We start from the raw sequence: 26,831 nt of genomic DNA on the forward strand, positions 1-26,831 counted from the left end.
AACGTTTGTCTTAGTATTTTGTATATATTTTACCTTTCTATGCATATAAAACACATAAGAAATGTATGTATTTCAATAATTAAACCACTGCGTTGCTTAGTAATAATTATAACTTTCATCGGGGCAGGGCTTTCACATGCTGCATTATTCTCACTTTATCCTTTAAAATTGTTCCGACTGTAGCCCAATGCTTTTACAATAACCAGTGGCATTTCACCTCTTTCTGATTGCTTTATTATTTCCACTTTATTTTCAATCATGATCATTTTCCGTCAATGGAACAGTGTGGGCAGTGGGTCCCGAGCTCCGCACAGTGAGACAGGTTGAATAAGATCCGGAGTTCTCTGGTTCATAAAGTCCAACGCATTGAGACAGGTTAAATAAGGGACTTGAGCATCCGTGTTTTTTGTTATCTGCGGGGGGTCCCGGAACCAATTCCCCCCCCCACCCCCCGGTTGAGGAGGGCTGACTGTAATTAATTTTGTCCAATAATATTTTACCTTCTTTCTCATCTGTTTTCAGGATTAAAATACTTAAATTGCCTTTATGTTGGATATTTTACTACAAATTACCAATTTTGTAACACTACAAGAAGATTTCAGTTGACTCCACAATGGTCAACCATTTATGATCGACAAAATAGAATTGAAAATAGCTAGTTTCCTTATCACTTTTCCAATATTTAGTTGCTTTGATTTTAGCTAGAAATATATAATGGTAGATAGAATGCATTTTGGTGTCCATCAGTAACAGAATAAGCTATTTTTGTAAAACACTGAAAATCTGAAACATGGGTTATATGAAACAATCACAAAATTAATCTTCTCCCCTTAAAAATAGATACCTAACATTATTTTAAGCCAAGTATTACTTGCAGTGTAACCACAATGGAATTCTGAACACAGCATGTTGCCTAATGCATAATATAGATTTGTATACAAAGTACTGTCAATCAGAATGCTAGAAACAAAAAAAACTAATAACAAAGATATAAATTTTGGTAAAATAATATATTCTCATTTATTAATTGGTTATATTTCTAGACTGCTGATGAAAACTGGGCACCATGTATACTAAGCGACGCCACAAAAATCATCTACAAGGTATTTGACTGTCATAAGTTGTAAACCTGATGAACCTTGCAAACTTAATTATGGGACTTCAATAGATGTATACTTGAGACATACAATGTTATAAGACATGTTTTGAAAGTGAAGACCTCATAATAATGGAGCAATACTGTTCGAATATGGAGATGACTACTGTACCAAAAACTGCGTAAAGTGAATATTTTGGATTAATAGGATATAATTGGGGTTGTCTTTTTTTCTCTGGAAGAGATAGAACATAGAAAATCTACAGCACATTACAGGCCCTTTGGCCCACTGACTGCATTTCAGTATCAAGTTCAAAATTGTGTGAGATCAATGTTGTTTCCACTGCTGGATGAATTACTGACAAGTATTGTCTCAGATCATCACTCTAAATATTTTTCTACAAATAGTCAACACTTCTCTTCTATCAGGCTGCTTCCCAAAAGCTCTGAAACTGCAGTTATTAAGCCTCTTTTAAAAAAAGGACAGCCTAGATCTTTCAGTAATTAATAACTACAGGCCCGTATCAATTTTACCATGTTTAAGTAAAATAATTGAAAAGGTTGTTTATCAGCAACTTAACAGCTTTTTGGCACTGAGCAACTGTGTGGATGTTTGATTTTGACCACACCGTAGCACTGAGACTGCTCTGGTCAAGGTTTTAAATGACATCCGCTTAAACCATGATGATGGTGAAGTGTCAGTTTTGGTTCTACTGGATCTTAGTGTTGCTTTTGACACAGTTGATCATTACATATTACTGGACAGATTTGAAAACTGGGTGGGACTTTCTGATACAGTCCTAAAGTGGTTTAAATAGTATTTACAGGACAGGGACTATTTTGTATTGATTGGTAGCTGCATAGAACAAGAATGATATGCAGTGTGCCTCAAGGGTCCATACTAGAATGTCTTCTGTTTAATGTATACATGCTCCCTCTAGCTCAAATTATGGTAAGTAACAAATTAGCTTGCCATACTTGTGCAGATAACACTCATTTCTATAGCAGTGTCATAAAGTGATTATGGACCCATAATTTGCAAAAATTTCCTCCAGTTAAACAAAGAGAAAACTGAAATAATTGTTTTTGGTGCCAACAAAGAATGATTAAAAGTAATGCCTCACTTAGAATCCTACTTCATTAAGACAATAATAAAGTCAGCCTATTAGCATCTTAAAATGTAGTGACAGTTGAAGGGCTTGTGTCGCAGCAAGATCTATGCAGACTCATCCAGGCATTTATTTTTAGTAGGCTTGACTACTGTAATGGTGTTTTCACAGGTCTTTGTAAAAAAAAAATGCCTCGGACAGCTGCAGCTCATTCAGAATGCTGCTGCTAGAGTCCTCACTAAGACCAAGAAAGTAGAAAACATCACTCGAGTTCTCAGATCACTCAGTTCTCAAACAGAGTTCTCAGATCACTCAGTTCTCAAACAGAGTTGAGGAAGAGCTTCTTCTCCCAGAGAGTTGTGGAGGTGTGGAATGCACTGCCTCGGAAGACGGTGGAGGCCAATTCTCTGGATGCTTTCAAGAAGGAGCTAGATAGATATCTGATGGATAGGGGAATCAAGGGATAAGGGGACGAGGCAGGGACTGGGTATTGATAGTGAATGATCAGCCATGATCTCAGAATGGCGGTGCAGACTCGAGGGGCTGAATGGTCTACTTCTGCACCTATTGTCTATTGTCTATTACACTGGCTTCCTGTTCATCAGAGGATTGACTTTAAAATATTATTACTAGTTATTACTGGTTTATAAAGCACTGAGTGGTTTGGGCCAAAATACATCTCTTGAGCTCTCAGGTCATCTGATGTGGGTCTGCTTACCATCCCCAGGGTTTAATAAACTAAACATGGTGAAGCAGCTTTTAGCTACTCTGCTCCACATTCTAGAATAACTTCCAGATGATCTGAAGTGTGCCCCAACTTTAAGTTCTTTTAATTGAAGCTTAAAACTTTTTGCTGTAGCTCTTAATTAGAATCTCCTGCACTGTAACTTTTATTTCTTAATTTTATGTGTAATTTTATTCTCTTTATATTGTTTGAAATTTGATGTTTGAATTTTAAATCTTGTTCTTTATAAAGCACTTTGAACTGCCTTGTGTTTGAAAAGTGCTATACAAATGAAATTGCCTTTCCTTGCCTTGAAAGGCGAATGAAACGTTTTGAGAGCATGCTCTGAAAGTGTACTCTAAATACCTTCATGAAAAAAATAACAAGTGAAAAAAAACTCGGAGGTCTGAATTAAAAATACAAACACTGAAAACATTTAGTAGATTAGGAACCATCCATCTAAAGAGTAAAAAAAAAGTTAACAAAGATAAAAGCTCTTTTGTCAGAATATAGATTACAATGTCATCTGAGAATTTTTTTGTGTTTCAACGTTGAATACTTGAAATTGTAAATTTGAAGTTTGTTTCCTTTATGAAAAATATTTTCCCTTTGTGATTTTTTTTTTTCTCTTCTTCAGCTTGTCCGCTTAGATTGTCTTTGTGCCTACTGGAATGTAAACAGTGTGTTATTTTACCAAGATGCAAGAGAAGAAATTTTGGTATGTTCTTTATAATTTTACACAGGAACTAGCTATGAAGTTGGGGAAAGTGGGAAATGATGGTGATAGTACTGTGGCTCTCCATATTATAGACAACTTACAGAAATCTGACTTGACTGAAATTCTCCCATACATTTTAAAAATAATTTTCAAGCATGTATTAAAAATAATAAATTGTTTCATGGTGCGTCAAGGTCAGCCTCTGAGATCAGTGGGAGAATTTAAAAAGCAAACAGATTAACGGAGCGGGCGACGGAGTAGTGAGAGACAGAGTAGGAAGGCTTTGGCTCGAGAGCAGAGGCTGAGGACGAGCTTGCTCCCAGTGAGGTATGGCCAGGTAAGCTCCTTTAATAACTCTAATTAACTTAAGAGTAGGTAATGGAGGCAGCAATTAGGGCAGTTGAGTGCTCTGTTTGCAGTATGTGGGAAGTCAGACCAAGCACAATTGTCCCTGATGACTACATCTGCAAAAGGTGCGTCCAGCTGCAGCTCCTGACAAACCGAGTTAGGTAACTGAAGCTGGATGAACTTCGGATCATTCGGGAGGCAGAGGCAGAAATAAGCAGGAGTTACAGGGAGATGGTCACCCCTAAGAGTCAGGAAACAAGTAACTGGGTGATTGTCAGGAGAGGGAAGGGGAAAGGGAATAGACAGAATGAGCAGAGCACCCCTGTGGCCATTCCCATCAATAATAAGTATACAGTTTTGGATACTGTTGGTGGGGACGACCTACCAGGGACAAGTTGAGGTGGTTGCATCTGGCACTGAGACTGGAATCGAAGATTTTAGTTCAGATCTTTTAAAAAGAAGGCTTCTTTTTAAACCGTTGATGGCTGAATGTTATGAGAAAAATCTGAAACCTGCGCTTCTATACCCTGCGAAGCTTCGAATTTCTCCGTCGAATGCTCCACGACAAGTTTTCCTTTCAACTTCAGAAGTGAGAAAATATCTGGAGGAGAACTTCCCTACTGCTACAGACACCAGTCTTTAATAAATGAATGATTCTGATCGTGTAAGATGGTTCTCGATCTCTTAAACCAGAATTATAATCTGGTTATTGGTGTAGGTTCATCCTACACTTTATACTCAAGTTAAAGTGTGTTTGCGTCATGTTAATTGTTTTGCCTTATACACTTTAATCATTTAACTACATACTTGTCTATTAACTTTGTTCCTTCGAAGGTATATTTTTAATTCTTTGAAGGTAAATTTTTCCTTGATTAAGATGGTGGTTTTTTGGAAAAGATTTTTGGTTTTGCTTAAGATGGCATTATGTTTATATTTTTCGCGTTTCTTCCGTACAATGCATCGCTTATCTTAGCTTAAATATTTTTTGTTTTGTCTGGGCCAGAGCCCGAGTTATAATTGTTTTTTAGTGATTATATTTTTATTCTTTTTACAACTAACTATACTTAGAAATATGGTTTTTATTTTAGCGATTTTATTTTTAAAGTTGGGGTGATTCTTTTGTATATATCCTTTTTATATGGAGTGTTCTTCAGCTGACATGGGGGTAGGATTAGTCTTACTTTTTCTCTTTTTAAGTCATATTTTGGCTTTTTCTCTTTTTCTCGGGTGGGGGGATGGTCTGTTTTCTAATTCTATTTTTTTTGTACCAGTTTGTGTTAGTTTTTTTATTCGGGCTGTTTTTGAACTTCAAATATGTCTGTGTTGTCGTCACTTCTGGATCTTCTCACTACTTTTGTTCCTCTTCCGGGTGCATGAGTTTATAAGTTGGTTAACCCTTTCTATACCAAAGGGTTGATTATAGAATTATGGCTCAGACCATTAATTTTGTGTCTTGGAATACTAATGGTTTAAATCATCCAATTAAACGAAAGAAGATTTTCAAAGTATTCCAAAGACTTAATGCTCATATCATTTTTGTACAAGAAACTCATGTGAGGAGGGAGGACAAATTTTGTTTTTTTAGATTTTGGCGGGGTCAACAGTATCACGCAAATTCGAATGCTAAAGTAAAAGGAGTTTCAATTTTTATTGAATCCTCTATTCCATTTGTTCAACATGATATTTTTTCAGATCCGAATGGCAGATTTTTGTTAATTACGGGTTTACTTTGTAATAAAAAGGTTGCTTTGGTTAATGTTTATGCTCCAAATGTGGATTGTCCTGACTTTTTTAAGTCCTTATTTACTTCTTTACCCAATCTAAACGAATATAAGTTAATAATGGGTGGTGACTTTAATTGTTGTTTAAATCCTCTGATGGATAAATCTTTATCTATTCAGACTTTACCTAATAAGTCGGCCACTTGTATTAACTCTTTTTTGACTGACAATGGAGTTTTTGATATTTGGAGATTCCAGTATCCTAATGACAAAGAGTTTTCTTTTTTCTCACATGTTTATCACTCTTATTCAAGAATTGATTATTTTTTTTGTAGACTCTTGTTTTATTCCATTGGTAATCGGTTGTAACTATGATATTATAGCTATCTCTGATCATGCTCCGTTATTACTTTCTATGAAATTTACGGATACAGCTTCTAATGCTAGACAATGGCGATTTGACTCTACCTTGTTGCAAGACTCTGACTTTATAAAATTTATGGAGGAGCAGATCGACTTCTTCTTCTCAACTAATTCTACAGATGATATTTCCTGCGGAACACTTTGGGACACTTTTAAAGCTTATATACGTGGACAGATTATTTCTTATTCTGTTGGTTTGAGGAAACGTATCAAGATGGAAACTCTTTTATTGGTTGATAAAATTAAAGAGATTGATAAGAAATATTCGATTGCTCCTAGTAAGGAGCTTTACAAACAAAGGGTTGAACTTCAAATGGAACATAGTTTATTACTTACATCCTCGATTGAAAATCAATTAATGAAAACTAAATCTGATTTTTATATACATAGTGATAAATCTGGTAAACTGTTAGCTAGTCAATTGAAGAATGCTCTGGTTAAACGTCAAATCACTAAGATTGGTCAGCAGAATGGGAATCTGACAGTTAATCATGATGAGATAAATAAGGCATTTCAAGATTTCTATACCTCCCTGTATCAATCTGAATTTCCTCAAGATTATAATACCATGTCTGATTTTCTTGGAAAATTAAATTTTCCAAGGTTATCATCTGATGATCTTTTGATATTGGATACTCCTATTACGGATGTAGAAATTAAGGGGGCTATTTCCTCAATGAATTCTGGGAAAGCACCAGTTCCAGATGGTTATACAGTTGAATTTTTAAAATTTTTTTCCGCTACTCTTTCCCTTGGTTAGGTAAGGTTTTTGAGGAGGCCATTAGATTAGGGAATTTGCCACAATCTTTTTATAGAGCTTCCATTTCTCTAATATTGAAGAAAGATAAAGACCCTACTAATTGTGCTTCTTATAGACCTATATCTTTATTGAATGTAGACTCCAAGATTTTTTCTAAGTTACTGGCATCTAGATTGGAGAAGGTATTACCCAAAATTATTTCAGATGATCAAACTGGCTTTATTAAAAATCTTTATTCTTTTTTTAACATTAGGAGATTGTTGAATATTGTTTATACTCCCTCACATGATACTTCAGAATGCGTGATTTCATTAGATGCAGAGAAAGCATTTGACAGAGTTGAATGGCCTTACTTATTTAATGTGTTGGAGAAGTTTAATTTTAGTCCGATATTTATATCATGGATTAAATTGATTTATCATACTCCAGTAGCCTCAGTGGTTACCAATAATCAAAGATCTCCCTTTTCTCGCCTATTTCGGGGCACTAGACAGGGATGTCCTCTTAGTCCATTACTATTTAACATTGCCTTAGAACCTTTGGCAATTGCCATCAGACAATCGCAGGATATTTTGGGTATTAATCGTGGGACAGATATTCATAAGTTATCTTTGTATGCAGATGATTTATTACTATTCATTTCTAACCCGGAGAAATCCATTCCAGCAGTTTTATCATTATTGGCTCAATTTAGTGAGTTTTCTGGGTATAAGTTAAATCTTAATAAAAGTGAATTGTTTCCATTGAATAAACGGGTCCCAATTTATGGAAATTTACCCTTTAAATTAGTTAATGACTCTTTTACTTATTTAGGGATCAAAATCACAAGAAACCATAAAGATTTATTTAGATTTAATTTTTTACCCTTAATTGATCAGATTAAAGGTTTGTTTACTAAGTGGTCACCTTTGTCTCTATCCCTAATAGGTAGGATTAATGCTATTAAGATGGTTATTTTACCTAAGTTTTTATATATTTTTCAAGCGATACCAATTTTTATCCCGAAATCTTTTTTTACTAATGTTGACTCTAAAATTTCTTCATATATATGGCAGTATAAAAATCCCAGGTTAGGTAAAACATATTTACAGAAGACAAAAAAGGAAGGCGGGTTAGCATTACCGAATTTCAGATTTTACTATTGGGCAGTTAATATTAGATATTTGTTATGTTGGTTGAAAGATGGGGGTGGATCTTTTGGCCCTTGTTGGGTGAGTTTAGAAACTAAATCGGTATCAGCTTATGCTTTGGGTTCTATTTTAGGGACTTCTCTCCCTTTTGCTCTTTCTAAATTGCCGAAACGAATTGACAACCCGATAGTTAAACATACATTGCGTATATAGTTTCAATTTCGGAGATTTTTTGGGTTGACTCAATTCGTTTTAAATAGTCCTATTGTATCTAATTGTTTTTTTCACCCTTCCATTATAGATCAAGCTTATTCAGCTTGGAAAACTAAGGGATTACTAAGATTTTCTGATTTATTTTTAGATAATTGTTTCATGTCTTTTGAACAATTATCCAACAAATATAACTTGCCGAGATTTCATTTTTTTAGATATTTACAGATTAGACATTTTTTAAGTTCTGTACTCTCTACGTTTCCAAATTTTGTGCCTTCAGATACTTTGGAGAGTTTATTTGAATTAGACCCTTTTCAAAAAGGGCTTATTTCAAAACTTTATAATATAATTATGAAGATACGTTCAGAGCCTCTTTATAAGACTAAACAGGATTGGGAAAGAGAGCTTAGTTTTAGTATTTCTAGTGAGAATTGGGATAGAATTCTTCAATTAGTTAATACATCATCGTTATGTGCCAAACATTCACTAATACAATTTAAGGTCGTACATAGGGTCCATATGTCCAAGGATAAATTAGCTCATTTTTACTCTCATATAAGTCCTATTTGTGATAGATGTCATTCTGAAATTGCGTCTTTAACTCACATGTTTTGGTCGTGTTCATTTTTGGAGAAATACTGGAAAGATATTTTTGATATTATTTCTGCGGTTTTGAATATTGATTTACAACCTCATCCTATTACCGCAATTTTTGGTTTACCAATGTTAAATTCACTGCATTTATCTTCTTCAGCCCGTCGAATGATTGCATTTCTAAGTCTGATGACTAGGAGATCTATATTGTTGAATTGGAAAGAAATTGATCCTCCCACTGTATTTAATTGGTTCTCTCAAACTATGTTATGTTTAAATTTAGAAAAAATTAGAAGTGGTACTTTTGAGACTTCTATTAAATTTGAAAAGTTATGGAGACCATTTATTCAACATTTTCATATGATGTAATATGACCCTGTGCCAAGTTCATTTGATTTCCCAGCTTTCAGCTTATGCATTTTGAGAGGACCGGAAGTGACGGCATTGATGAATACTTATTTTTGTGAGATATTATAAACAGCCCGCTTTTTTTTTCCCTTCTCTTTTGTTTTTTTATATATTACTTATTAGTTATAGTTATTAGATTAGATTAGCTAGTTCTGCATTATATAATTTATTTTTGTTTTTTTTTCTTTCTTTTTTCTGTTTTTTTTATATTATACATTATGAAATATTTAGATTTACTATGTCCATACATATATCTTATGGCTTATGTCTTGGTAAACTCATTTATATTGTAACTATTATGTATGTTTTTTTTTCATATGTAATGGAATGTGTATGTTGGTAATTTCTTTATCAATATATCATCTGTATTCTGTCCATATTACTAATATTAATAAAAAGATTTAGAAAGAAAGAAAGGAGTTGGTGCAGGAGGGAGGGCTTCATGTTTCTGGACAATTGGGCCTTGTTCCAGGGAAGGTGGGACCTGTTCCAACGGGATGGGTTGCACCTGAACTGGAGGGGGACTAACATCCTTACGGGAAGGTTTGCTAGTGTTGCTCCGGGGGGCTTAAACTAGATTTGCAGGGGGGAGGGGAACAGGTGTGTTAGAGCAGATAGGTGGAGGACGATAAAGGTCATGTGAGAGGTGCGAGTATAGTGCATGGAGTAAAGCCAGATCTAGCATATAAAGAGGCATTGAGGAAAGAGAAACAGAATTAAGGGTGTAAAGGTAGTAAGGTAGAAGGGCTAAAGTGTGTGTACTTCAATGCAAGAAGCATCAGGAACAAAGGTGATGAACTGAGAGCTTGGATACATATTTGGAATTATGATGTAGTGGCCATTACAGAGACTTGGGTGGCACCAGGGCAGGAATGGATTCTCAATATTCCTGGATGTTAGTGCTTTAAAAGGGATAGAGAGGGGGTAAAAGGGGGAGGAGGGGTGGCATTACTGGTCAGGGATACTATTACAGCTACAGAAAGGGTGGGTAATGTAGCAGGATCCTCTTGAGTCAGTATGGGTAGAAGTCAGGAACAGGACGGGAGCAGTTACTCTATTGGGAGTATTCTATTGGGCCCCTGTTAGCAGCAGGGATACCAAGGAGCAGATTGGGAGGCAGATTTTGGAAAGGTGCAAAAATAACAGGGTTGTTATCATAGGTGACTTTAACTTCCCTAATATTGATTGGCACCTGATTAGTTCCAATGTTTTAGATTGGGAAGAGTTTGTCAAGTGCGTCCAGGACTGATTCCTGTCACAGTATGTTGATAGGCTGACTAGGGGGAATGCCATACTAGATTTAGTATTAGGTAACGAACTGGGTTAGGTCACAGTTCTCTCAGTGGGTCAGCATCTGGGGGACAGTGAACACTGCTCCCAGGCCTTTAACATTATCATGGAAAAGGATAGAATCAGAGAGAACAGGAAAATTTTTAATTGGGAAAGGGCAAATTATGAGGCTATAAGGCTAGAACTTGCGGGTGTGAATTGGAATGATGTTTTTGCAGGGAAATGTACTATGGACATGTGGTCGATGTTTAGGGATCTCTTGCAGGATGTTAGGGATAAATTTGTCCTGGTGAGGAAGATAAAGAATGGTAGGATGAAGGAACCATGGGTGACAAATGAGGTGGAGAATCTAGTCAGATGGAAGAAGGCAGCATTCGTGAGGTTTAGGAAGCAAGGATCAGATGAGTCTATTGAGGAATATAGGGTAGCAAGAAAGGAGCTTAAGAAGGGGCTGAGGAGAGCAAGAAGGGGGCATGAGAAGGCCTTGGCGAGTAGGGTAAAGGAAAACCCCAAGGCATTCTTCAATTATGTGAAGAGCAAAAGGATGACAGGAGTGAAGGTAGGACTGATTAGAGGTAAAAGTGGGAAGATGTGCCTGGAGGCTGTGGATATGAGCAAGGTCCTCAATGAATACTTCTCTTAGGTATTCACCAATGAGAGGGAACTTAATGACGGTGAAGACAATATGAGTGAGGTTGATGTTCTGGAGCATGTTGATATTAAGGGAGAAGAGGTGTTGGAGTTGTTAAAATACATTAGGACGGATAAGTCCCTGGGGCCTGATGGAATATTCCCCAGGCTGCTCCACGAGGCGAGGGAAGAGATTGCTGAGCCTCTGGCTAGGATCTTTATGTCCTCGTTGTCCATGGGAATGGTACCGGAGGATTGGAGGGAGGCGAATGTTGTCCCCTTGTTTAAAAAAAAACCATTAGGTGTTCAACCCCAGAGCCATGTGTCATACAAAAAGCTTCTAAAGATAAACGTCAAACTGCCTGCAAAAAAAAACAAAATTTACAATTAGGTCGTGGAGGAAATCTATCAATTAACTCAAATGGTAGTAATGAGCAAATGAACCCCATCTCTTCTCAAAATCAAACATTGGTTCAAAGGTTCGACCTCTAATTTTCTCCAAACTAAGACATGACATCATTTGAGAGAACCATTGTGACAGAGTGGGAGCTGACGTATCCTTCCATTTCAACAGAATGGCCCTTTTAGCTATCAATGTAACAAACGCAACAACGTTGGTCAGACAAAGAAATACCACGGATATTTTGAGGACAGTTAATTTGTTAGGTTGTAAATTAATTTTAAGTGCTTTAGAAATTGTAGAAAAAACTGACTTCCAAAACTGTTCCAGTATAGAACAAGACCAAAATGTGTCAGTATAGCTGTCTCAGTATTACATCTATCACAATAGCTATTAACATTAGGAAAGATTTTAGACAATCTCTCCTTCGTCAAATAGTAACGATGTACAATTTTAAATTGAATCAATTAATGACTAGCACAAATTGAAGGAGAGTTAACCAACTTCAAGATCCGCATCCAGTCCTCTGTCGTAAAAGTCAAATTAAGTTATTTTCCCCAATCTTGTTTAATCTTACAGAAAGGGTGCTTATCCCGTTGTAATAATAAATTATAAATCTTCCAATGGAACCCTTCATCAAAGGGTAGAGGAAGATGTTAAAGAGCACTGGTGGTAGCACACACCCCTGCCTCACCCCTGTGCATGTAAGGAAAGACTCGGACTCTTGTCCTCCTATGGTCACCCGAGCAGTCATCCCATCGTGGGAATGGCGGAGGATGTTAACAAATTTATTGGGACAACCAAACCTGAGGAGGATATCCCATAAGAGCTTTCTTTGCATAGTGTCGAATGCTTTGGAGCCGCATTAAACAGGCATCAGCTGCCTTTGGGAGATTTAAGCGTAGAGTCTTTCAGAACAGGAGCCTTCATCCTTCCACAAAGGTCACCGTATTCCAAGTGGTCTGTGTCACCACCCTCTTTTATTGCTGTGAAGCTTAGGTAACCAACAGCTGTCACATCAAGTCCTTGAAGCACTTCCACATAAGCTGCCTTCAGTGCATCCTGGGAATTAACCTGGCATGAGCGGGTGCCTCACACAAATACTTTTATTCGTTATAGTATGTCCCCTAATCCAGGTTACGTCCTGGTAAACCTCTTCTGCACTCTGCAGAGCCTTGACATCCTTCCTAGAATGGGGCGACCAGAACTGTTTGCAGTACTCCAGATGTGGCCTAAATAAAGTTTTATGTCTGTAACATAACTTCCTGATTGTTGAACTCAAGGCCTCGACTAATGAAGGGCAAGCATTCCATATGCATTCTTAATCACCCTATCAACCTGTGTAGCCACTTTCAGGAAGCTATGAACTTGGTCCTCAAAATTCCTTTGCTCATTAATGCTGTTAAGGGTCTTGCCCTTAATAATGTACTCTGTCTTTACATTTGACCTTTGAAGGTGCACCCTTCCCGTTTGGTCAGGTTAGACTTCATTTCTCATTTCTCTTCCCACATCTGCAACTGATGTACAGTATGACTGTATTCACTGCCAGTCATCCACACTATCTACACTACCAATCTGCATATCATCTGCAAAATTACTAACCCACCCATCTACAAATTCTGCCGCTTCTAAACTTCTTACGCTAATAAGGTGCAATTTATATTAGTGAAGTTGAAATCCTCCATGACAACAGTCCTATTGTTCTTACACCTTTCCTTAAACTGCCTGTATATCTGTTCCTCAGTACCCTGGAGGCTATTGGGAAGTTCTGTAGTCTCATCAAAATGATTGCACCTTCCTGGTTTTGAGTTTAAACCATGGGACATTAAGAACTCATTTTTGCCCTTCCTTTTAACCGGTTCTCTGTAATGGCCACAAAATCATAATTCTATGTACTGATTCATGTTCGACTTTAATCACTTTTACCATAATGCTCTTAGCATTAAAATATAAACACTTCAAATGATCTATCTTACCATATCTATTACTTTGCTCCTGCCTGTTTTTACTAGCACTGACATCTACCATCCTCTCAATCCTCCATTTTCTGACCTGGTGCTCTGGTGCTTGGTAAGCTAGTGATAGGAATAAATTCTCGGGCTTCCTGCCAGGTATTGACAACAACTGATGTTTCGATGACAAGCTCTGCCATCTTCATTGGAGAGTTTGTTATCAAAATGTCAGTAATAATTGAAACCTAACCTGGCTGGGACCCTGAGAAGAGTTTATTCATCATATACACCAGGAAAGCTCTAGATCCTTTTTTAGTAATAGAGACTTAATTTAATAGGAACTACGGAGGCAAATCTTTTCACCCAGAGAGTGGTCCAGATATGGAATGAGCTGGTATAGGAAGAGATTGAGGCAGATACATTAACAACATTTAAAATATACTTGGACAGGGACATGGATAGGAAAGGGGTATAGGACTGACTGACGTGAACATCTTGGTCAGCATGGACCAGCTTGACTGAGGGTCTGTTTCAATGCTGAGTGACTTTTTAAGGTGGAACAGCTCATGTTCAGTGGAAGTTAAGTTGGAAAACTTGTTTCAGTCTCGTTTCAGGTTGCACTCTGGCTTTGTCCATTGCTTCCAACGTGGATCATGCACACCGATGATTATAACGTATTGCCTTTTCATACAGTAAGCATAGGGGTCATTAGAGTCACAAGAAACCAATAGTATGCCAGTGTAATTCATTTGGATGACAAAAGCAATCTGATAAAGATAGGGACTTCTGGTTGTTCTTCCAGATTAGAATGGATCTATCTCCTCATTCTCTGAGGTGCCCATATACTGCTCATCATGTTTCAGTTAGTGCAGTAGGGTCAAATTGCTAAATTCACTGGCTGCAGTAGCAATATGATGTTCAAGGTATTTACTGGCTGTCCCGATGAGCCAGTCTGTGAGCATCATTTTCAGCACAGGAAGATGAATTGGGGAGACAGATAAGTTACGATGTGAACATGGCAGAAGGGGGTCTATGTTCAGTATCAAAGATAGTTGGCATTTACCAGAGTATATCACAATTTGATTTTAATTATTTGAACATTTTTAGGAAAATATATTGATCATAAGTAATGCATACGTGTTCTATTAGTGTTTGTACTCTTGATTTTGACAGGTGCATCTGAAAGAGGGAATAGCTTCAAGTTCTTATGAACCAAAAGACTATCACTATAGTAAGTATGATTGAAACTGTTATGCCAAATCATTTGTTATGTCTTTGTAATTAAAGATGCCAAGAGTGATTTTTTTAAACTGTTTTCTTTGAGGCTGGATCTCCTGTTAATTAAAATGTTTTTTACATATGTGGAGAAAATTTCAGTCTTTAAAATAGTTCAGTGAATACGAGTCCCAGAATCGATCAAGTGGGCCTATTTGTTGCCCATCTCCATGTTCTATGAGAAGGTGATGGTGAAATATTTTCTGAACTGCTGATGTTTCTTTCCAGAAAGTAGAAGTGTTATTTAGAATCAAGTGTCAGATGCTAACTCTAGGAGAAGAATGAGGCAATTTAATCAGTACCAACTTAACAGTTGAATGCCCAAATGGGTAGAATTGGGATCATGTTATTATTACCTTACACAAATATTTGGGAAAGACATGACAGTAGTAAAGATACTGTTACAAAGCTTGAAATATATTCAGACTGTTGAAGTTGGGATAGTGTAATACAGAGCAGAGATCTATTGGAAATGTTTTGCAATCATGAATGGCTTTATTAAAGTAAGTGTTAAACTTCCTGGTTTCAAAATGCTTGGTTAGCAGGGGTGTAGTTTTGGGTGACTGAGAAAAGAGCCAGATATGAAAATATATCTTTTTTAGAACAAAAGACATAGAGCAGTACAGCACTTTTAACCTATTCTAAGATACCTTCAACCCTTTGTTCCTTCATAGCCTTCCATTAAAAAAAATCCATGTGTCTATCTAAGTTTCTTAAATGCCCCTAACATATCGGTCTCTACCACCAGCTCTGGCAGAGCATTCCATATACTCACCACTCTCTGTGTAAAAATCTGCTCATCAACCACCTTAAAATATGCACCCCGTATTAACCATTTCAACCTGAGGAAAAAAGTTTTTGGCTATCCACAATTTATGCCTCTTATTATTTTATACTGTTCTATCAAGTCACCTCTCACCCTGTTCGCCAAAAGGGAAAAGCCTATTCTCATGAGACAGAATCTCTAATCTAGGTAGCATCCTGGTAGGTCTCCTCTGCACTTTCTCTAAAGCTTCCACATCCTTCCTATAATGAGATGATCAGAATTGAATACAATCTCCCAAGTGTGACTGCAACGTTATCTCTTGGCTCCTGCCATAACCCTGCATTCTGTCTTTAAATTTGATCTTCCAAAGTGAATAACTTTTCACTTTTCCAGTTTGAACTCCACCTGCCACTTCTCAGCTCAGCTCTGCATCCTGTACAGGTGTAACCTATGACAGCCTTTTACTCTATCTATAATCTCCAGCAACTTTCATATCTTCTGCAAATCACCCTTCTGCTCTCGTCAATGTTATTTGCAAATATCACAAGGAACAGGGGTCACACACAAATGCTGGTGGAATGCAGCAGGCCAGGCAGCATCTATAGGAAGAAGCACAGTCGACATTTCGGGCCGAGACCCTTCGTCAGGACGAACTGAAAGAAAAAATAGGAAGCGATTTGTAAGTAGGAGGGAGAGGGGGAAATCCGAAATGATAGGAGAAGACCGGAGTGAGTGGGCTGGAACTAAGAGCTGGAAAGGTGATTGGCAAAAGGGATACAGAGCTGGAGAAGGGAAAGGATCATGGGACAGGAGGCCGAGAGAGAAAGAAAGGGGGAGGGGAGCACCAGAGGAAGATGGAGAACGGGCAAAGAGCGATTGTGAGAGGGGTAGAGAGAGAATTAAAAGGAGGGGGGATTAAATAATTAAGGGATGGCATAAAAAGGGGAGGAGGGGCATTAACAGAAGTTAGAGAAATCGATGTTCATACCATCAGGTTGGAGGCTACCCAGACGGAATATAAGGAGTTGTTACTCAAACCTGAGTGTGGCTTCATCCTGACGGTAGAGGAGGCCATGGATAGATATATCAGAATGGGAATAGGATGTTGAATTAAAATGTGTGGCCACTGGGAGATACTACTTTCTCTGGCGGACAGAGTGTAGGTGTTCAGCGAGACAGTCTCCCAGTCTGTGTCGGGTCTCACCAATATATAAAAGGCCGCATCTGGAGCTCCGGACGCAGTATACCACACCAGCCGACTCACAGGTGAAGTGTCGCCTCACCTGGAAGGACTATCTGGGGCCCTGAATGGCGGTGAGGGAGGAAATGTAAGGGCTGGTGTAGCACTTGTTCCACTTACAAGGATAAGTGCCAGGAGGGAGATTGGTGGGAAGGGATGGGGGGGGTGGGGAACAAATGGACAAGGGAATCACATAGGGAGCGATTTCTGCGGAAAGCAGAAAGCTGGGGGGAGGGAAAGATGTACTTGGTAGTGGGATCCCGTTGGAGGTGGCGGAAGTTACGGAGAATTATATGTTGGACCCGGAGGCTGGTGGGGTGGTAGGTGAGGACAGGAGGCACCCTATCCCGAGTGGGGTACTGAGATAGGTTCTGGTACTCAGGGGTTCTGAGCAGATCCTTGCAGAACAGTTCTGGTCACTGACCTCCAGGTAGAATGCATTCTATCTACAGCTATCCTCCACATAGCCATTTCTTTGGATGCCATGCCTCCTGACTTTCTTAATGAGCATACCATGGGGAACTGTAACACACAGCTTACAAAATTTATTTCTGCCACATCAGTAGTCTAGCTTCATCAGTGTGCTTTGTCATATCCATAAAGAACTCAATTAGACTTGTGCGGCATGATCTGCCCCTCACAAAACAATACTGACTATCCCTAACTTCCTGACTATTCCTGACTTTCCCTCGGGATCAATAAAATACGTCTGTCTGTCTGTCTGTCTAATCAGACCATGCTTCCATAAATGCTCATAAATCCTGCCTGTAAGAATCTTCTCCAATGATTCGTCCACCAATGAAGTAAGACTCACTGGTCTATAATTCCCAGGGTTATCCCTACTTCTTTTCGTGTACAAAGGAATGACATTTGCTACTCCCCAATCACCAGTGGCCAGTGAGATTGCAAAGATCATTGCCAAAGATATAGCAGTCCCTTCCCTCAAGTACTTTAGAAGCATGAAGTGGATCCTGTTTGAGCCCGCTGACTTCTTTATCCTAATGCTTTTCATAAGTTCCAGCACATCCTCTTTCGTAAACATTGACATTTTCTAGCATATCAGCCTGTTTTACACTCTCTTCACAAAAGTGAATTCTGCCCTCCCATACCTCTTCTGACTTCAGGCACGTTTCCTTATTTAACCCTGATTGGCCTTATCCTCACTTTAGTCACCCCCTGTTCTCTACATACAGTATGTGTAGAACACCTTGGCGTTTTTCTTAATCCTACTTGCCAAGGTCTTCTCATGCCCCCTCCAAGCTCTCCTAAGTCTATTCTTCAATTCTTTCCTGGCTACCTTGTAACTCTCTAGAACTCTCTCTGAACTTTGCTTTCTAACCTTAAGCAAGCTCTTCCACATTTCTTCATCCCAACATCTTTTCAGTGCCTCAATAGAATAAAGCTATTGAGAACACTTTGTAAGTGCTCCTTAAACAACCTCTACATATCTGTGTAACAGCTTTCCCAATTTATGCTCCCAAGTCCTGCCTAATAGCATCAGAATTCCCCCTCCCTCAATTAAATATTTTTCCAGAGCAGCATACACAATGCTGAAGGAACTCTGCAGGTAAGGCAGCATCTATGAAGAGGAATAAAGAGCCGACATTTTGGGCTACTACCCTTCAAATGCTTTCTTATACCATCAGCTCCAAGGTTATGGTAAAGTTCAGGGAGTTGTCACTGTCTCTGAAATGCTCGCCCACCCAGAGATCTGACACCTGACCTGGTTCATTTCCTAGTACCGTATCCAGTCAACCTGTCCACATATTGCATCAGTAATCCTTCATAGACACACCTAACAAATTCCTCCTCATTTAAACTGTTAACATGGGATAACCCCGAACAATAACGATAATTTAGATACAGAGTTTGCTGACAAGAACCTTTATGAGCATTGCTAACAAACACGTGAATTTACAGAGCTAAATGCCTGTGTGCACGCTCAGTCGGTTTCCCTGATTCTCCACGAATAATTAACGAAGAGAAAAAGTAATACTTGGGAAAAGTATCTGCTGGCTAGGCATTCTTCCTGATCCCGATGTGGGGTGGGGTGGGGGGAGAGGGGTCATCCTATCTGTAATGGTTTGTCTTCACAGAGTTGTCGCTGCTTTGCATTTGATGTCCCTCGTTTTTATACTCTTTCCTAGTCAGTTCATATGTTGTTAGCTCTGGCCTATCTGGCTAACTGTCATTGGCTGTGGTCCAAGCCAGCATCATTTTATTGCCCTCCTCACAGACAACAACTTGTAATTAAGTTCTACTTGCTTTGAAGCGGAACAGACCAGCTAGTTACTATGCTCAGGTTACTCAGTCAGACACAGACTCCCATGCTCATAAAACTGTTTGTTCTATTTTTACCAAAGAACACGTCACAAATAACTTCTTATTTGGAAATAATCAGTAGTTTAGCAGATTATCTGGAGCATCATTGTGATCACTCTGATATAGTTATTCCTGAGTGAAACCAGTTCATAGACATTTCACAAAATGGAGGTTACAAAACAGCTTCACAAAGTGCTAGCTTGCATTACCTTAAGCACACGTTAAGAGCATTTCCATTGCCCCTGCGTCATTCCTGTTCACTGATTTGTGGATTGTAGTTCTTTCTGACCAACAAAACCTTTTGCAATAAGGAGGTGACAGTCATAGAAACATAGAAAGCTTACAGCATGATACAGGCCCTTCAGTCCACATAGATGGAGTTTCAGGTTGCGATCCTTCAGGATTTACCCCCTCCAATGAATCCCACATCACTGCAGTTTGCCTCTTCTCCTCCCTTTCCCTTCTGAGCCATTGACCCAGACTCAGTATCCAAGTGTTTTTGTTGAGGGGAACGGCCTTAAGGGTACTCTGCACTGGCTGCCTATTCGCTTTGCATCTCCTAATGATCACCCAGTTACATGTGTCCTGTGCTTTGGGTGTAACTAACCTGTATGTCATGTTGATCAACCCCTCCCTCAGCCTCCCGAATGATCTGGAGTTCATCCAGTTCCAACTCCCAATTCTTTAACGTGATCTGAAAGAAGCTGCAGCTGGATGAACTTCTTGCAGGTGTAGTCGTCAGGGATGCTGGACGGCTCCCTGCTTTCGCACATCCTGTAAGAGGAGCAATCCACAATCCTGGCTGGCATCCCCACTGCTTTAACTGTGCAATAAGAAAGAAAGAATGAAAATTTTAATTGAAAAAGATCTATCTGCAGCCTTTGCCTTTCCTTGCCAAAGTCTCTGCAAGCCAGTGCTTGAAATCTCACACTGGCCTCTCTCAATGGGCGCTTCCCTCTCTTGTACCTCCCTTGATATCTTTTCTAAAACATCAGAACCCTGGAATGTTAAGCATCCAGACCTGTCCCTTTCACAATCATAGTTCCATGTAGTAATCTATGCTCCAAGTTGATTGCCTTTACTCCTTATATTCCTAGCATTAAAATAAGTACACTTCCACCTGTCTGTTCCATAATGTCTATTAACATGTTCCTGTCTATCCGTCCATACAAATGTACAGGTAATGATATCTACATTCCTCTTAATCTTTTTACTTTCTAACTTGGTACTCTGGTTCACATCCAGAATGGAGTGAGTGACCAGAACTACACAGAATACTCTAGCTGTGGCACAATCAGTGTTTTATAAAGTGTACCATAACCTCCCTCCTGTAATATTCTGAGCTCTAGTTAATGAAGGCAAGTATGTCCTTTGTTGTCTTAACCAGCATATGCTGCCCCCTTCATTGTTCCTCTATACTCTATAGGGCCCAACCATTCACAACATGCGTCCTATCCTTATTAGTTTGCCTAAGTGAATCACCTCATACTTAATGATTAAATTCCACCTCCCACTGTTCATCTCACTAACTGATCGATAACATCCTGTCTCAAAGTCTGTCCTCCTTACTATCGAATGAACTGGCAATTTTCATGAAAAGTGGGAATGTTGCTCTGGTGCTCTGCTTTCAGTAATGCTAAATTTTTAATAGAATTCACCATTCAGTTTTTAGGCCAATATCAGCATCTGCCAAACTTTGCATCAATCCTTCTGCTGAAACTGAACTGAATTCACCCAAAATAAATTTGGACATGAAAGTTCAGAGCATTGACATAGAAATGACTAAGCCTCAGGTGAGATTGTATTCAATATTGTTTTCTGTATTTTGATTATTCGAAACTTTTGATTTTTATTTAAAATTTACTGCTTTATGGTTAAATTCCAAGAAAAATAAACTTACACTTGGTGCTCAAAATAGTATTTTCTCCAGGTACTTAACAAATCAATTTGTGCAAAATGAAGCAAGGTAAGGAACTGTGATAATACTACATTAATGTAACAATTGCTACTGAAGTTATTGAAACTGTAAATTTGGATCATTTGATTATGCTGGATGAGGAAAGGATCCACAGATGTTGCATCTTTTTTTAAATTCTTCTTTTGCTGCTAAAACCCGCTTCCAATTCTTTGGGAAGCATAGAGCCATGCAGCACAGAAATAGGCTTTGGCCAACCATGTCCACGACCTTTTTGCACACCTACATTCAAGTTCAATTTTATTGTCATTCAACCACACACATATATACCACCAAATGAAACAACATTCCTCCGGAGCAAGGTGTCCAACACAGTGCATATAACTCACACACAACACAAACAGTAACTTGTAAAAGTATTCAGCCCCCAACCCTTTGTTACAACCAAGGATTTTGATCAATTTAACTGAGAATTTTTATTTGTGAATTACATACTTCTTTCTCCCTCCACAGTAGACCCCAAAACAGGGAAAATAGTAAAGCGTGAAAAATTATAATTTGAAAACTGAAAAGTCAGCATTTCAAATGTGTTCATCACCCTTTGCTCAGTAACAGCCAGTATTCTCTGTTAGCTTTGCACAATCTGATGGAGCAAGATTTGCCCATTCCTCCTTGCAAAGTTGCTCAAGCTTTGTCAGATTAGTTGGGTGTGGAGATGGACAGCAATCTTAAGGTCTTGCCAGACTGGGCCACTCAAGGACATTGATTGAAGCCACTCCATGGTTGCTTTGGCAGTGTGCTTTGTGTCGATGTCCTGCTAAAAGTCAAACTTCATCCCCAGTTTAAGCTTTCTGGCAGAAGTTAGCAGGTTTTTAACCAGGATCTCTCTGTATTTAGCAGTATTCATTTTCTTATCAATCCTTACCAGATAGCCAGTTGCTGCTGCTGAAAAGCATCCCCATATGCTGTCTCCACCATATTCCACCATGCTTGGGGATGATGTTACCTGGCTGATGCACGGTATTAAATTTATGCCATACGTACCGCTTAGTGTTGAGGCCAAAAAGTTTCACTTTTAGTCTCATCTGTCCATAAGACCTTCTTTCACGTCTTTACAGTATCTTCTAGGTGACACTTTGCAAAGTCTTTTGCAGGCAGGGAAGTTTTTTTTTAGGCAGGGTTTCTTCCTTGGCACTCTTCCATAAATACCCTTTTTTTTTGTGCAATACCTTAGGTGCAGCCATTAACTTCATCTCCTGTAGCAGCTTACTCAAAGTGACTGTTGATGTCACAGCAACCTCTCTTACCAGTCCCATTCTTCTCTTGTGACTAAGTTCAGAGGGGCAACCTCCTCTTTTTCATGATGAACATGACTGAGCTCCAAGGTGTATTCAGTGCCTTTGAGATGATCTTTTACCCTTCCCCAGATTCATGCTTCTCTGTTATAATTTCCCTGACTTGAGTGCTCATTTGTCTTCGTTTTGGTTTAGTCTGTTGAACATCTACCATACTGTTAAATCTTATAAAGATAGGGGTTATTTATTCTTATGAATTCATTGAAAATAAGTGATCCTCCAATTTCCTATATCAACAAATTGGGTGAGTTGATAAGGTAATATACAGTATTGCACCTGAGGAATGTTGGTATGGTAATTAGAGGGGATGAGTTTTTCAGCCTCACAATTTTAGTTTTTAATTTTTAGTAAATTGTTGATAGGTTTTGGAATTTTTCTTTTGATTTGACAGGATGTACAATGTTTTGTAGATTAGCTTAAAAATCTTACTGCAGTATATTTTAAATTTAGAAAATGAGATAGTAAAATGTGAAAATAGTGGGGGCTGAATTGTTTTTCAAGGCACTGTAAAGTAATATTACCACAAATAAATTAACAAATAATAAGGTGCATTTACGACACATTTGCTCCCATTAGTATTGTATCAAAAGATAGATTATATCGAAATGGAGAGACTGCAAATGACTGAAGCTCAGTGAGATTTGAGTCCTTCAGTGCATGAATCACAAGTTATCAAAGAGGTCCAATAAGTAGTTGAAAAGACAAAGAGCTCTTATTGCAGAAGGGTGGGGTTAATGAATAGGAAGGTTTGGTTACCGAGCTCCAGATTGTTAGAGAGGACAAACCTGAAATACTCGTACATTTTTTCATCCCCTGACCTCATATTATGGTATTGGAGGTGTATTAAAGATTCATTAGGCTAATTCCTGGAATGAGAGTTCTGTGCTATCAAGAGAATCTATGCATTTTGGGTCTGTATTCCTTAGAATTTAGGAAAAAAAAGAAGGGTTACTTTATTTAAATATTTAGGATTCTAAGAGAGTTTTGCAAGGCAGATGTTGAAATTTCATTATAGAGAAAGTCACAAACAAGGAAACAGATATAAAATAAGGGTCTTGCCATTTAAAACTGAGGAATGTAGAAATTTCATCTCTCAAGAGTGTAATGGGTCTCTGGAATTTCCTGAAGGTGCAGGAGTCCAGATATTTAGAAATATTTAGGACAGGGCTGGTTAACAATTGTTTAAAGTTGACAAATTGAAGTTATGGCAAAGAATAGTTAAGGTCAGTGTAGGTCAGGCATGAACATGGTCAGTAGGTGGGTGATCTCTTTTTTTTAAGTGTGGTATGTCTTCAAACAGTTCATAATTCTCAATTTTGAGTGTTCAGTCAAATACGAGAAGTTAAATGTGACAAATAGTATGTCTCAATTTTCATTGCATGAAGTAGCATTTATCCAATTCTATTTTTAAGACTTTAGAGTTAGTCTTCAGTGCCTCATCTGTACAGCTGTTTCAGAAGTGCATAGCTTCTGCAATAACCTCATTTCCCATTTTCGTAATTTGGTTGTGTATCCATGGGTTTTATCCAATATCATTGTCCTAATCACACCTTGAATATCATTCAAAGCTTTAAATATAGATTGACCCTCGGCCTGATTCCATGTTATTGAAAAACACAAAAAATTCTGCAGATGCTGGAAATCCCAAAGCAGCACACACAAAATACTGGAGAATCTCAGCAGGTCAGGCAGCATCTAGGGAAAATGAATACACACTCAACATTTCAGGCTGAGACTGCTCCTCTGGACTCCATGTTAATGAAGTCCTGATAATTGATTCTTTTAATATAAAACACCATTTAAATATGTTTTTAATTTTCAGTTCTTTTGAACTTCTGACATCAATTGCTAGCTTTAGAGGGAGCATTGTGTTCAGTTTCTCTACTTATTGATTGATGGAGGCAAAGAGTTGAGTAGGCTGTATAGCCTTTTGAGCCACGCTGTCCAGTGACCTCTGATTTAATCTTAGCCTAATCACAGTCCAATTTACAATGATCAGTTAACATAACTTTAGACTGTAGGAGGAAACCAGAGAACCTGGAGGAAACCCACATGGTCATGTGGAGAATGTATAAACTCCTTACAGGCAACGGTGGGAATTGAAATCGGGTTGCCTGTACTGTAAAGAGTTGTGCTAACGACTATGCTAATGTGCATCCCACTTTTCAAGTATTCTCACTTTCCTTTGGCTGCTCAAAATCCATTGATGAGCTGCTTTTGGTGCAGAATTGGCAACGATTTGTAAAGGTCTGAATAGCTGTAAAGTATTTGTGAAGTCCAACATCGCACATTAGGCCCTGTGACCAGTTTGAGATGTAATGTTAAAAATAAATACTAACAGATACAGTGAATTACTTTCAATGAGAGCTTAGAATAAAGTAAAATTGATGTAAGCAGGCTAATTTTCAAAACATATGCTGATATAGTGCAATTGGCACAGTAGTATGTCCACTGCTTTGTGAACAAGCCCTCAGCACAAGCCAATGGTTATAAGATTCTGTAACTTCCTTCATTTCACCCATACCCTATAGTAAGACATTTCTTTGAATGTTGTGTTTTTTTTAAATGGTTTAATTATTACTCTGAGCATTGATGGTAAATAAGCTTATAATTTAGTTATTCCTCACATAGAGGGAAATGGAGTAGGGGGTGGAGGCTGAAATGGCGCATTAACACATAACTCAGTATGTTGAGTTAAATAGCCCACATTTTTATTGGAGATGTGTTTATTATTAAGACTGTAGTCAACATCTTTTAGGCATCTAAACTGGAAAAGATTGTGCAGTTCAATTTGAATATTGATTTGTGGTGGTCATGCTTAAAATGTGGAAATTAAACCCTGTCCTGTAGTTCAGCAGTACATATAAAATTTTGATGTGATTAAATATGAACTGATAACTGTGTTTATTTCCAGTATCTGAGCATTATTGATCTGTTGGAATCTGTGAACTATATGGTCAGAAATGTCCCGTATAGAAAATACAGGCCAAATGTACCACTTCATACAAATGCCAGTAAATGGTAAGTTATTTAAATTGCGTTGTTTCTCTGAAGCTTCTTGGTTTGTCCATTTGACTTTGCCTTTTGACATATACTACTGTACAAAAGTCTTAGGCATATATATAGCTAGGTTGCCTAAGACATTTGCACAGTTCTGTAGTAATTTTTGTATTGACCTGTACTGAGGCTTGTTCACCGATTTATACTCTGTTCCTCAATATTCCCTTAGTGTTTTAACATCGGTGTGTCAATTACTTTTTATTCAGGCATTTTAATTTTACTACAATGAACCTTAACTTACCTTGAAGTAAAGAACCTTCTCTACCTTAGGTGGAAATATGCAGTCACAGGTATTTTGGAAGTACATCTCCGGAGAAAGTACCGTATATGGTCCTGGGACCACATCAAGCACCATAGGCAAAATTTGAAATCTTACAAAATGGCTTATAAAAGCAAACTGACGCAGTCTAAACCTTCTGAAGAATTATTGAAACAACTTCAGGTAATTTTTAAATGCAATTTGAGGTAATGAAATTCCAATTAAATAATTAATTGTGATTTATAACTTAAACATGAAAATCATAAATTATGTATTGGTGAGTTAATAATGTATTTTAATGGCTGGTTTCTTCTGAACTGCACAGTATTATCACATGTTTAACAAGAGATGAGCACCAATGGTGCAGAAATAATTATATAAAAAAAGAAAATGTTGGAAATACTAAGCATGATGGGCAGCATCTGTGGAGACATAAAATGAGCTAATGTTTCAGGTCAATGACCTTCCATCAGAACTGGGAAAAGGAAACTGTTTTAAATTGTAGAGGAGGAGGAGTGGATGTCAGGAGCAACTGAGTGGGATTCAAGGAGGTGGACCTGGTTCAGGGAGAGAAGTGAAGAAGTCTTAATTAAAGAATCATCAAATCATACAGCAAAGAAAGGGACCCTTTGGCCACCTCATCCATGATGACTGTGATGTGTACATTAGTCCCATTTGTCACCACTAGGCCCATATATATCTGTTTGTTTCCTATTAAACATTTAAACATCTGCTTTCTGGCAGCTCATTCCAGATAATCACCACTTACTGTTTAGAAAAACTTATCCCATCAATCTGCTTTAACTTCCTCCCCTCTCAATTTAGATTAGTGCTCATTAATTTTATGTTCCCTTGCTCTAGGAAAAAGTCCGTCTGTCTATCCTATCTATGATCCTCTTAATTTTGTAAACTTCTAGTAGACACCTCATCAGTGTCCTAATTTCCAAAGAAAATAAGCCTTGCTTTTCCATTCTCATACAACTACAACCCTCTATTCCAGGCAATATCCTGCAATCACTTTTGCTACCAGATCCTTCCTGTAGTGTGGCGACCAGAACTGTTCAGAATACTCCAAACTCTGGTTTCAGTGTTTTGTGCAACTTCAAAATGATGTCCCAGCTCC

General features: G+C 38.1%; 1 protein-coding gene across 3 annotated transcripts in view; it reads left to right on the forward strand.

The window, feature by feature from the left end:
- vps13c (vacuolar protein sorting 13 homolog C) overlaps window positions 1–26,831 on the forward strand; it is a 386,360-nt gene that overhangs the window by 51,007 nt on the left and 308,522 nt on the right. For all 3 annotated transcript variants that reach the window (XM_059945986.1, XM_059945984.1, XM_059945985.1), the window contains 6 exons: window positions 1,044–1,103; window positions 3,567–3,647; window positions 14,690–14,747; window positions 20,785–20,912; window positions 25,304–25,410; window positions 25,720–25,891. In XM_059945986.1, the coding sequence (XP_059801969.1) occupies window positions 1,044–1,103; window positions 3,567–3,647; window positions 14,690–14,747; window positions 20,785–20,912; window positions 25,304–25,410; window positions 25,720–25,891 (606 nt within the window). The remainder of the gene's footprint in view (window positions 1–1,043; window positions 1,104–3,566; window positions 3,648–14,689; window positions 14,748–20,784; window positions 20,913–25,303; window positions 25,411–25,719; window positions 25,892–26,831) is intronic.

Source organism: Hypanus sabinus, chromosome 21 (genome assembly GCF_030144855.1).
Source record: "Hypanus sabinus isolate sHypSab1 chromosome 21, sHypSab1.hap1, whole genome shotgun sequence".
Lineage (NCBI taxonomy): Eukaryota > Metazoa > Chordata > Chondrichthyes > Myliobatiformes > Dasyatidae > Hypanus > Hypanus sabinus.